At 37.4% G+C, this 12,605-nt stretch overlaps 1 protein-coding gene across 4 annotated transcripts in view; it reads right to left on the bottom strand.

Annotated features, from left to right (window-relative positions):
- LOC127983926 (dynamin-2) overlaps positions 1-12,605 on the bottom strand; it is a 54,706-nt gene that overhangs the window by 2,225 nt on the left and 39,876 nt on the right. For all 4 annotated transcript variants that reach the window (XM_052586326.1, XM_052586327.1, XM_052586328.1 and 1 more), the window contains 4 exons: positions 9,501-9,612; positions 7,039-7,203; positions 5,061-5,296; positions 4,448-4,606 (listed from right to left, as the gene is read on the bottom strand). In XM_052586326.1, coding sequence (XP_052442286.1) covers positions 4,448-4,606; positions 5,061-5,296; positions 7,039-7,203; positions 9,501-9,612 — 672 coding nt within the window. The remainder of the gene's footprint in view (positions 1-4,447; positions 4,607-5,060; positions 5,297-7,038; positions 7,204-9,500; positions 9,613-12,605) is intronic.

Raw genomic sequence — 12,605 nt, 5'->3', positions numbered from 1 at the left:
ACGCTGAAGACAGCAGCAGGACTGTGAAAAGGTTCAAACGAGTTCTGCAAAAAGTGAAGGAGAAAAAAAGACAAGGGGAATGGGGGTGGAAGGAAAGAGAGGGAAAGTTGGAGAGCTGGGATGAGTGATGGTGAAAGGAAATGTGAAAAAGTGAGTGGGAGAACTAGAGAAAGGGGCGACGGGGGGAGAGAGAAAAAGCAGGAGAAAAAGGGTGGAGGTCCAAACAGCCCCGTTTCTGAACACAAAGGAAATGAGGCAGAAAAGACAGGGGAAAATGGGCCAAAAATGAAGGTAAGGAATGAGAGTGAGAAAAGGAACAATCACGAGGGGAAAACCAAAGAAAGTGTTGAAAGAAGCGAACGCCACTAGAATGGTGAGAAATAAAAAGATACGGTCAGTTTGTGAACGGTTTGAACAGGAAGGTGACCGTAACCCTCAGCGCTCCTTTAATGAAGACAAGTTTGGTTTATTCTTGTTCATATGAAATACATAACATCCCAGATATCAATAAAACACAATAATCAAAGAACTGTAAGACATATGAGAAGCCTTCATGTGATTGGACTCTGACATTCAAACAAGGCGAGAGCTAGAAAGAGAGGAAGAGAATAGGGACTGTCTGCACTCAAATATGAAAAACACATTTTCAACGAGCCCTCCACCCATCTCAAGTCATGTGTGAGACTCGCTAATAAACATCCGGATCATATTCCCCACCAAAATCCACAGGAAGAAACTAGACTTCGTGCAAAAAGGAAGCAAAACCCTATTTTTAGCATCGAGATTTGTATGAATTACAGCTAATTCTCATTACTATAAAGAGAGTACTAAACAATACAGAAAATGTTGTAATCATATAATATCAACTCTTATAACATGTATTAACAATTATAAAAAATATGATAAAAAAATAAATGTTTAAAAATTGCAATAAAAAAGATTATATTATATTCGTAATATAGTATATATATATATATATATATATATATATATATATATATATATATATATATATATATATATAATAATAAAATAAATTCATATCAATATTTAATTTCTGTATTACATTTTTTAATATTATTATGAAAATGAAAAAAGAAACAAAATCTCATAGATGTAATACAATTTAAATCATCCAGACACCATGATAAAAAAAAAAAAATTGTAATAAAATCAAAGGCAATACAAAAAGCACACAATCAGTAGCATGATGTGTATATTTACTATATCTTTCTTGGTGCGTGTAATATATATGATTTTGACATTTCTTGACCATTTGCGTGAGATTTGCCTGCAGTGCATACTTGCCCTGCTCCTTGAAAATGTGCATGATTTTTAAAAGCCTTCAAATGTAAATATGCTTGCCTGTGTGATTGAGCAATGACATCTGTTCAAGTTAAAGTTTCTTTTTGCTTTACACTCCAGACCATATGTTCATGGTGTGCGGAGACAGCAGTGTCTGTGATCTAGTGCTGTAGTTTTGGGACCAGTGAGCACGTGGTCTCATCTATCATGCATGTGAAGGTAGGTATGCGTATATTTCACCAAGAGTTCTGGTCTCTGAGTGCACAGCTTTGAGACTAATCCTAAACACGGATCCAAGAACAAGCCTAGCTCTCTGGACACGGAAAGTCCTATTAGTCGTGTTCACTACGAGCATAAATCCCAACATTTGGGAAGGACAGCAGAACTAGCAGATCTTAAATTGTTTTTTAACAATCATATGCTGCCATAAAGTAATGCTGGAATGGTCATATTTATGAGACGAATGCACATGAACGCCACCACAACGCCATAATTACCAGTGGGAAACTCTGCAGCCGGTTGCAGCAAGAAAAACCCGTAGTGATAATAACTTATCATTATAACGAAGGGCTTTCTTGCAACTGTGCACTTTCTGACATTCTGATTTGGGGGTGTGTGAATAAAAATGTAATATTGATCATATGTTGTAACTGTAAATGTACAATTTAGTTTAAATACATTCTGATAAATAGAAATAAACCTCTTCCAGGAAAGATTTTACACATTCAGCCCGAATAAGAGATGACAGGCTTGTGCAATCAAACTAAATTAGTTAAACACAAAGTATACTTCAGTTTTTATGACGTAAATTTCATCTTCAGCAGAGTACACACAAACTGTACACACACAGCCTGACAGCTTGAGATGGCAACAATAGATGAGTGCTAGTGGGAGAGTTACTCACAACTCTGGTTAAACAGTTGAACTTCTTAACAAAGGAGTGTTTGTGTCGAGCACCTGTGTTTGTGCAAAATATTAGTTCATCCATAAATGTATATTTATGTAGTTCCAATCCTGTAAAGCCTTTGTTCATCTTCAGAACACAAATTAAGGTATTTTTAATGAAATCCGAGAGCTTTCTGATCCTCCATAGACAGCAATGGAACTCCCACGTTCAGTGCACAGATGTGTAGAAAGGACAATTTAAAAATTGTCCATGTTACATCAGTGATTCAACTCTAATTTTTCCAAAGCTACAACACTTTTGTGCAAAAAAAAAAAAGATTAAACAATTTCTTCTCTTCTGTATCAGTCTTCGACGCGCGTTCATGACAGGCAAATAATACGCAGTTCATGTGTCGTGGTACTCTCGTGAACGCATGGTGAAGACTGCCATGGAAGAGATTAAACTGTTGAATAACTTACCGTATTTTTCGGACTATAAGTCGAACCTGAATATAAGTCGCATCAGTCCAAAAATACGTCATGATGAGGGAAAAAACATATATAAGTCGCATTTATTTAGAACCAATAGAAAACATTACCGTCTACAGCCGTGAGAGGGCGCTATATGTCTTCAGTGTAGACTACAGGAGCACTCAGCAGCATTAGAGCGCCCTCTCGCGGCTGGAGACAGTAATGTTTTCTATTGGTTCATGTCTCTTAGTTCATTTCTCTCAGTTCATGTCAAAATTAATTTTGATAAATAAGTCGCACCTGACTATAAGTCGCACTCCAGCCAAACTATGAAAAAAAGTGCCACTTATAGTAGTTATTTTTGTTTCCTCTGCATACAAAAAGTATTCTTTTAGCTTCATAAAACGGTGGTTGAACCCCTGATGTCACATAGTCTATTTTAATAATGTCCTTGCTACCTTTCTGTGCCTTGAACGTGGTAGTTACATTGCTGTCTGTGGAGAGTCAGAAAGCGCTAAAATTTCAACAGAAATATCTATATTTGTGTTCTGAAGATGAACAAAGTTTTTACTGGTCTGAAACGACATGAGGGTGAGAATTAATGACAGAATTTAAATTTTGGGGTAAACTATCCCTTTAAATAGAGTAGCCTATACTTTTAAAGGCTATGCATACATCTGTGCAATATATACACCAAGTAAATTAGTCAAAATTGAGGTATACTTCGGGCTTTACAATCTTTTGCTCTTCATTTTACATTAAAAGTTAAAAGTTTCTGTGGTCCGATCAGGAAATATGGCACATTTCAAATCATATACTTCCATGGGGACCTATGCCTGCCAAGGAACTGCCGTTGAGATGGATAGGAATGCTAACGGAGAGCTTTCTCTCTGTATTAAGGTGCAGTCACATTTACCGCTGCTTGGCAAATATTTGTGGGTAAAATCCAGTCAATCTTATAGGAATCTGCACAATCAATCATGCTTGGGGGCGTAAAAGTTCCCCATGAAGATTTTGCTCATGTTAAATCTAGTCGCATCTCATTGAACGACTAAAAGCTGCTTGGTTTTAAAGTAATTTCTGTGTGAGCGGTGCCTCATACTGTACACCACACAATGGACCTTTTATGCAAACAAAATTTGGCAGCCACACTTTAGTTTGGGGACCAAATCTCAGTATTAATCAATTATTGGCTATGATTTTTGCCTCAATTACCTGCTAATTAATAGTTAATGAGATAGTTGTTAAATTTAGGTTTGCGGTAGGATTAAGTGATCTTAAATATGGTCAAGCAGAATAAGGCGTTAATATATGCTTCATAAGTACTAATAAACAGCCAATATGCTAGTAATATGCATGCTAATAAGTGAAAAATTGGCCCACACTTTCATAGATCTCCTTGGTTCATAAGTAGTTTGCAACACTTTGGATTAACGGAAGATATAACCTGGGAAAGGGGAAACCACAAGTCCACTGCAGCTTTCAAGCTTGGAAAACTGTTGAAATACTGTTTAAAAATGCTGTGAAGTTACGGGTCACTGGGTTCGCTTCAAATATTCAGCCTTTTTCAGTGCTGACGCACCTGATTCAAGCCCTCTGGTCACTGGGTACTTTATTAATCGAATGTTTACTCAGCTGTGTTGTTAATGGAAGGATCACACGCGAAATCCCTTTCCTACTGTAGATAAACATCGGTTGATGAATCATGTTGTGCATCAATGAGGTTTGTTGAAATGGAACAAGCCATGGTCTGATGCTGCTAGTGTGCCTTCAGGTGAATTTTTACCTGGGAACACTAGGAGGGACTCGTTTGGGGCGGCTGGTAGTGTTGGTGGTGTCTGTGCTGTTGGAGACCGGTGTGACCCCAGGAGCGTCAGAGCGAGCTGGTAACGAAGGAGCAGGCGGAGCAGGATGCTTCTTAGGGACACTATAACCTGGAGGAGACCTGAGAGAGAACGAGAATGAGGGCTGCATTAGCTCTTTGGGTGGGCCACAACATTTCCATTACCAGTCACCAGTCACTTGTGGTTACTGGATCCGTTTTTTAAAGAATATGTTTTATTCAGAATGATTCGCTAAGAAATGATTCAGAATGACGTGAACCAGTTCAATGATTCATTGAAAAGAACCGCCTCCAAAGAACGACTCGCTGGCATCTGACAATACTCTACACAAGAGTATAAAGCTCTATAAAAACCAACTTTCCATGGCTTTTAATTTGTTATTAATCTCAATCAGTTTCCTAGGTTTTGAAAACACCATGAAATTTCCAGAAATCCTGCTGGTGATTCAGTCCATGTGTGTGCCAACGGTCCACCATAAATGATGTGCCGGAGTACAGACTCAATTCTAAGGTGGAGGTGGAGTGATGGTGAACAGGAAGTGGAGATGTGAGGTACCTTCGGTGTAGCGAGCCACTATGGAGCCAAGAGTTATCGACTGGGGGTGGCAACGGGGTGGAGATGGTAGAAGTAGAGATGTCAGTGATTATGTTTAGTGCCTCCTTCAGGGCGGCGTGGGTACACAACACCTCTTCTCTACGCAGAGCCTGTTCAGGAGACTCATCCATCAGAGAGTACTGATCTCCTGAAGAGTACAACTGAGCCAGCAACTCAGAGTGGATAAACTCCTCTACCTATGGGTGGAGAACAGTTTCCACATTAAAAAAGGAACAGGACTTGAAGTTATATACAGTGAGATGATGACACAGTCATATTCTCTCTTTCAATGTGGCCGTAATGTTTAGATTCCATGACTAGCTGAACAGTGAACTACTCACACATCACCCACACAAATATGTTTAACTGTCACCCCGTCCTGTATACGTGACGCCTACATTTACTTCACTATATTACAATTAATCGAATCTAATCTTGACAAACTATATATCGTTGGAAAGGTCTAAGACTCCCAAATATATATTTTACCAATGTTTTTTGTTAAAAATTATGTAGGAAAAGTAATAGATTAATTTATGACAAGACTGAACCCTCAAAAATCTACATCATAACAGGAGTTCTGACCTTCTTCGTTGCCTTTTTCTCTATCACATTTTAGAAATCATCAGAAATTATATATCAACTGAAAACTTAAAATCTCAAAATTCATCCTTTAAAACCCATTTTAAAATCAGACATTGCATTACCATGTAAATGATACATCAATATCATGTTACAAAATGTTTTTTTCATTCATGAATTATAAAAATTTTAGTTTGGATCGTGCACTATAAAGTAGGGGTGCACCGATCAAGATCGGCCGATCGTTATGCGCATCTCGTCAGTAAAGCCGGTTCTCTAATCAGCGGTAAATTCCATCAGGTGCGTGATTTCACATAGAGCAGCTGTTACTATACAGAGCTGTTGTTAACTGAGAAGATGTGCAAATAAACGCTGAAAATGAACATGGATTTGCGCAGCTTCTCAGTTAACAACGGCTCCGTGTAGTAACAGCTGCTCGATGTGAAATAACGAACCTGATGGAATTTACCGCTGATTAGAGAACCGGCTTTACTGACGAGATGCGCATAACGATCGGCAGATCTTGATCGGTGCACCCCTACTATAAAGTCTATGTTCAAAAATGTGAGTGACAGTTAAACCAAGAATGCTAACTATAACGATAGCTATAGCAATAACTATGGTGGCACAGTAGCGCACAACACAACACACCACATAGGACTAATCTGTTGTGGACAACTGTTCAGTTGTATTATTAAAATGTATACATTTAAAGTCCTTATGTCAATATAAAATCACAGTGAAACTATTTTGGAATTGATTTTGAAACATAACTGAAATGGTCAAATTAATTACAATGAAAACTGACCAGAAAGTTTTCCATGGTGTCCAAACACTGTCAAGTTAAAAAAATATTCGGAAATATGCCAATATAGTGTCACAATACTACCTTAAAATATAATTTTCTTTCTGAGCAAAGGTCTGAGAATTACACATTTTCATACTAACCCAACCCAGATTTTAAATAATATTTATTTTACAATTCAAGTACAAAACGATTCTCAAATCGAAATATATTATCGAAGTATATACTTTAAATGTATAGTTTACTATACTTAAATATTTGAATAATTTATAGTGTATGGAAGTATAATATTTTTTATAACTTCTTGGGATAAACTTACTATAAAGCTTTAAAAATGTACAGTAAATTGGTTGCCAAGATTAATAAATAATATAATAATGCAATAAATAATAAAATACTAATGTAAAACAAATGTCCCTGCTGCGGAAACCTAATGTTAACATGATATGGTAATTTTTTATATATAATATAAATTTATGAATTAATTCATATCTCTGCATCTTACATAAAAAAAAAGTTTAACTGGTTTGATTATTATTATTATTTTATTACATTGTTGATGACAAGGTGCATGATGGTCTTGGGCATCAGGTCTCGGATGCTTTTGTAGACGATGCTCATGTACGAGTCAACCAGGTTGCGGATGGTCTCGACCTGACGCTCTAACTGAGGGTCCATGGAGAAGCTCTCCGCCTGAGCTGGACCCTCTCCATCCACCTGAGCAATCAGAAAAAAGACATGGGCAAACCTGGACAGTAAATGTAGTGTCAATACTGGGGGATGAAAGATGTTTCAGAGGGCAATGAGTGCACAAACATAAAGTGAACGAAGCTGGAAAAGAGATGTTTGGGGGGTGGGGTGAGGTGGGGGCGGGGGGGGAGGTGGAGTGCACAAGATGCAAGGAAAAAATGAGTTTTACTTCAGTAAATGTCGGAGGGGGTGTGGTAGACTTCTGTCAGAGCGAATTATGGGGAACCCTGACAGAACTGTGACATCACTTAACATGTTGCTCCAAAGCATACATAAAGACCGAAAGAAGGGGATGGAGGGGTGCGTGAAAAAAAAGGCAAGGGAGCTGATTAGAAACAGAGCTGGAAGCCCCCTCCTTCGCTGATCCTCCATGGTGTGACACAAGAGCTGAGGAATGCAGCAGAGCTCCTGACCCCAGAGCACAGCCACCATGAAGCCAAACACACACATAGAAACGCTACAGGAGCGAGAGTTATCCGGTTAACTACACTGCACAGTTATTAGAAGGCCTAGATGGAATCAGCAGACTTTTTATTCACTCATTTTAGGGCAAAATCTGTAGAATCGTGTGCAATAAAATATGAAATGTGTTAAACATTTATGAGCGCCAGGCGCTCCAGTTCTGCAGGAATCTGTGGAGGTTTCTGCAATACTCTGTGTGCATAGATTCCATGTGTGTCTCGTTATTATATGAACGTATAATAACCTTATATTTCTTAGAACACTTGCGAAGATTTCTTCAATGGTTCTTTGACGAAGTGCTTAAAGAGATTTTTCACCCAAAAAATAATTTACTCATCACGTTCAAAACCTGTGCATTTGGGTTCATCTTCGAAACACAATTGAAGATATTTTTGTTCCTATTCCAAAAATTCATTCCACCACAATTCTGATGCTTCAGAAAGTTCATAAAGACATTGTGAAAGTAATTAATATGAACCAAGCTGTTTAATACATAATCACTTCATACAGTATGATGAACAGATTTAATTTAGGCTTTTATGCACACAAACTTCTATCACATACATTAAGAACATTAATTACGAACAACGAAAGCTCAAACATGCAGATACAGCTACTGTTTACCATATAGATGACTTTAATTAAACAACTCAATTCATATTGATTCCTTTTACGATGTAGAAATGAACTTTCTGAATCAGCGAAGCTTTAGTGGAATTGATTTTCAATGAAAAGATAGAAATCTCTCTGGTTTCATTAAAAAGCGTCTTTATGTTTCTTGAAAATCTCACTGGTTTGGAATGACATGAAGGCATGTAAATGATGAAAGAATTTTCATTTCTGGTTGACTTATCCCTTTAAAGGTTTAAGTTTAGTTGGTTATTTGATTCTTTTTTTATAGGTTCTTCAGATCAGCGTATTTGTTTTCTGGATTCAATAATTCTTTCAAAAGTGAACATTCTGTTAGATTTAGATCCTCAAGTTGTTCCAAACCATTGTGGCTTTCTTTCTTTTAAAAAACATAAAAGAAGACTTTAGGCATAATGTTCATGCTGCTCTTCTACATGCAATAAAAAAGAATGAGAATGAGCAAAAAAGAACTAAAAAGCATTATAAAAGTGCTCAAGTGTTGCGCTATAGTTCAAGTCTTATGAAACCGTGGAACAGACTAAAATCATTATCATTTGCTAGAATCTCATATTCATGTCTCATAAAAAGTCTTTTTGAAATTGAAATATGTGTAAATGAAATCTACGTTTGAGAGCTATGATGCAAAAAAAAAAAAAAAAAGACGAGCTGTACACAAAATTTCATACACTAAGTAGCTACTCCATTTGTAATGGAATGATTTTTATTAAATATATCACTGGATAGTAAAGTGTCCAAATTCATACATACTCACTTCACATACTTTTTTTATCTATATAGTAGCAAAGTAGGCATATTTGGCTCAGAGTTGAAAAATTACATCATATGGACTACTTCTACGTATTTTTTTTTTTTTCAGTGTTTTTGGTCTGGTCTGCCTTCATTGTATGAAAAAGAGCAGCGTGAACTTTCTTCAGAAAGGAACTCAAGGGTTGATAAAAATGGGGCATTTTTACACTATTTTTTACAGCACCAGCACATGTTGTTGGTTTTGTAAAGAAGTAGGGAATAAAAGTTCTGAGTGGAGCTTATAAAGATCCACATGGTATCCGGCTATAAATCCCTTTTTGGTTTAAACGGTAACCTTTATTTTGAAGTTTTATGCCGCAGGGTTTAGCGTACAGGTACAGAAGCCAGTGGGCTCCTCTGCTTACTGTGGTTTTCTCTGGATAAACCCCAGCTCGCAGCAGAGAGGCCTTCCAGCTGTCCACCTCGTCCTGAGTGTCACAGGCCAGCTCCAGATGCCTGTAGTCCTTATACACGTTCCTAAGGCCAAAAGAATCTGTAGTTAGCCGGTTCCCATGGCAGCACATACACTCTCACACAAACAAGTGCGGCAAAAGCCTCTCTCGCTCGCACATATCATCTGTCCAAAACCACAAACCCCAGACCACCCCTCCAGCCCAATTCTGACGTGAATATCCTTTCACTCTCTCCGATCTGATTCGAATCTTTTCTTTTTTTATTTTTCCAGATTTTGTCCTACCTCACCTTTTTTTTTTTAGATCGTTACCATTCCCATTTATTGTCTCATATCTTTTTACCTAGTCTTGTTCCCCCTCTTTTTTTTTTTTTTTGGCTCAGAGAGAGGCAAGAATCTGGAGCCCGTCTCTCTCCATCTGTTCCACATTCCCCCTAATTATTCTGTTGTTCCTCTCCTCCTTTTGTTTCCCTCTCATTTCTCTCTCTCTTTTTGTGGCTATTGTTTCTCTTTGTTGTGCCTGTGGGGTAAGAGGCTTAAAGTATAATGTACAACGTGTTCTTGATTTAGTCTAAGGCTGATAAGAACACGGCTACAGGAACGTGACTTGAGACCGGGGTCAAGATGGACACACACACACGCACTGAACTCATAAAACTCGGCTACAAAACACTGTTTTTACAAGCGCAGATATGAGTCAGTGCTACTAATTGCTATAACTGAGAAAGTCGCTTGCGTAAGGACTTAGTCCCAAAGTTTACGTATATGACTGCATACGTCAAGCGATACACTGATCCAAGCGTCCAAACATCATTTGCTCTGCAGACCCTCCTAATACAGTGTAATGTGTGGAATATTGTTTTGCGGTTAAACGATTCATAATTCATTGGTAGTTCATGGTATTTATGACAGGATAACTGCGGTGCTTGTGAATGTAATGAACTTTATTTGCCATTCCAAAACCACAAAGAACGGCTCTGACGTTTAAATGGATTCAGACTCAAACACCGAGTATGCACAAAATCAACAAAACAATCTGTGCACATCCAAAAATAATATTTGGCTATGTTTCTGGGGCTTATTATGGATTTTTTTTTCTTCTCAAACTGAAGCTTAGATCTTGTCCCAAAGTCTTAGATGCATGTAATCTCAGTACTGATAATTTACTATTATAGTCTTTTATTTTTAGCTTTAGCTTTAATTTGATTTTTTAGCAATTTAGTATTTTTTTTCGAAGTTCACCTAGTTATTTTTTTTAAGCTTAAAGTTTTCATTTTAATTTTAGTTTAAGTTTTATGAATTTTGCCATGTGTTTTTCAGATATTTAATCATTTTTATATCTTTTTTTAAATTAAGTCATTATTTATATTCATATTATTTTAGCTGGAATAATTTAAATACTTCAAACTTTTATTTCAGCTAGTTGCCAAATCGATTTTTTTTTAGCTTTTTAGTACGTTTAATAATTTTTTTAATCTAATATCATAGTTTATTTCAGCTTTTTTAATTCCATTTTAGTTAGCTATTTCAACATTGAATGCATGCAATTTGAATGTTGAATGTTATGGGTTAAATACTGTTTGGGAAAACAAAAATCACTAAATACTGTAATGCAATAAAAGTGTCTATGGGGAGGGGTTTCCTTTGTAAATGCATTACTGTAAAAACTACATTTGTTTGTTTTTACAAACTGATGAGCAGGTTGTAATTATTGTATGCGGTAATCATTACAACGTTTCAGATGTCATGGCTTATGTTTAATCCAAAACATTCCTTTAATCACAGTCCTGAGTGAGTCCAGAACCACACATTACTCCTCACCATCATATATGAACCTGGATGCAATGCACACTGATGCAAACACAGACAAAATAAAGTGCTATGCTTTTTTTATGAGCACTTTTCCCATTCCATGCCAGACTGGAGTCACAGCTGTGACAAAACGACATCTACCTCCTGACATCACCAGTCGCTCTGACACTAGGGAGTTGGTGGGTGTAAAGGGCACAGTATGAATCACTACATCATTAAAGTGTGTGTGCGTGTGTGTGAGTGTATAAGAGAGCAGGAGAGAAAAAAAGGGGATTTTTTGGAGTGCTGGGTGGTATGTTTCTGCTGGTGAGTGGGAATCAGTGTGGAGTTTATGCAAGCTTGAATATCTTTATACAGAGTGCTTGAAATGATGGATGTGTGTGTGTGTGTGTAGAGTGTGAGAGCATCTGATTGATTGTGGTGCAGTCATGGGTGTGTTTACAATAGTCTGCCATGCCTTTCTCACTGTCAAAGCTGTGTGTGTGTGTGTGTGTGTGTGTGTTCACCGCAGCATACCAACATCTCTCCAATTAAGCAGCTAATTAATCCCAGACACACCCGCACTTAAAAGAAGGAAAGAGGCTGCATTTCTAGAGACATAATGTCAGAGACGGAGAGAAAAAGAGAGCAGGGAGGGACACTTAGGTAGAGACTGACCAGGAATGTGCCAGAAGTGTGTCCTACTGCGCCCCTGTTCCTGTTGCACTCTCTGTGAAGTATTACTCTGAAGGTAGAGTGTGTTTATGTTAGAAAATATAAAGGAGTACATTTGAAATCTATATGTCCCTGCAGAAGGGCCTGCGGATGTGTGATTAAGTGTGTATATACAAAACTTAGAAAACCCTAACCCTAACCCTAACTTAAAAAGCATTTTAGTCTATAGAAAAAATGGCACATTAAACTATTATGAGTGTGACTAATATACAGTTGTATGATGCAAAGTTTAGGACCAATGCGATTTCACCATGGGCTATCGGGCTATCTAAAAATAGCATCAAAATTACTAACAAAATGTCCTATCACTCATCACAGCTGAATAGAGCTGTCTGGGTTATGAACTGTCTGTGTGTGTTTTTGTCCGTGTGTCCCAGTTTCTTCCTCTTGATGACTGTTAATTTGATTCCAGGTGTGTCTAGTATTTAGTCCCTTATTTGTCTTTGTATTTAAGGTCTTGTCCATTTAGTTAGTTTTGTCAGTTCTGAATGTCCTTCTATGTGTTCCTATGCCTCCTACATTCCCCTTTTGA

The sequence above is a fragment of the Carassius gibelio genome, chromosome B20 (assembly GCF_023724105.1).
Source record: "Carassius gibelio isolate Cgi1373 ecotype wild population from Czech Republic chromosome B20, carGib1.2-hapl.c, whole genome shotgun sequence".
Lineage (NCBI taxonomy): Eukaryota > Metazoa > Chordata > Actinopteri > Cypriniformes > Cyprinidae > Carassius > Carassius gibelio.
Note: the sequence above shows the minus strand (reverse complement) of the source record. Positions and strands in the feature narration are given on the sequence as shown.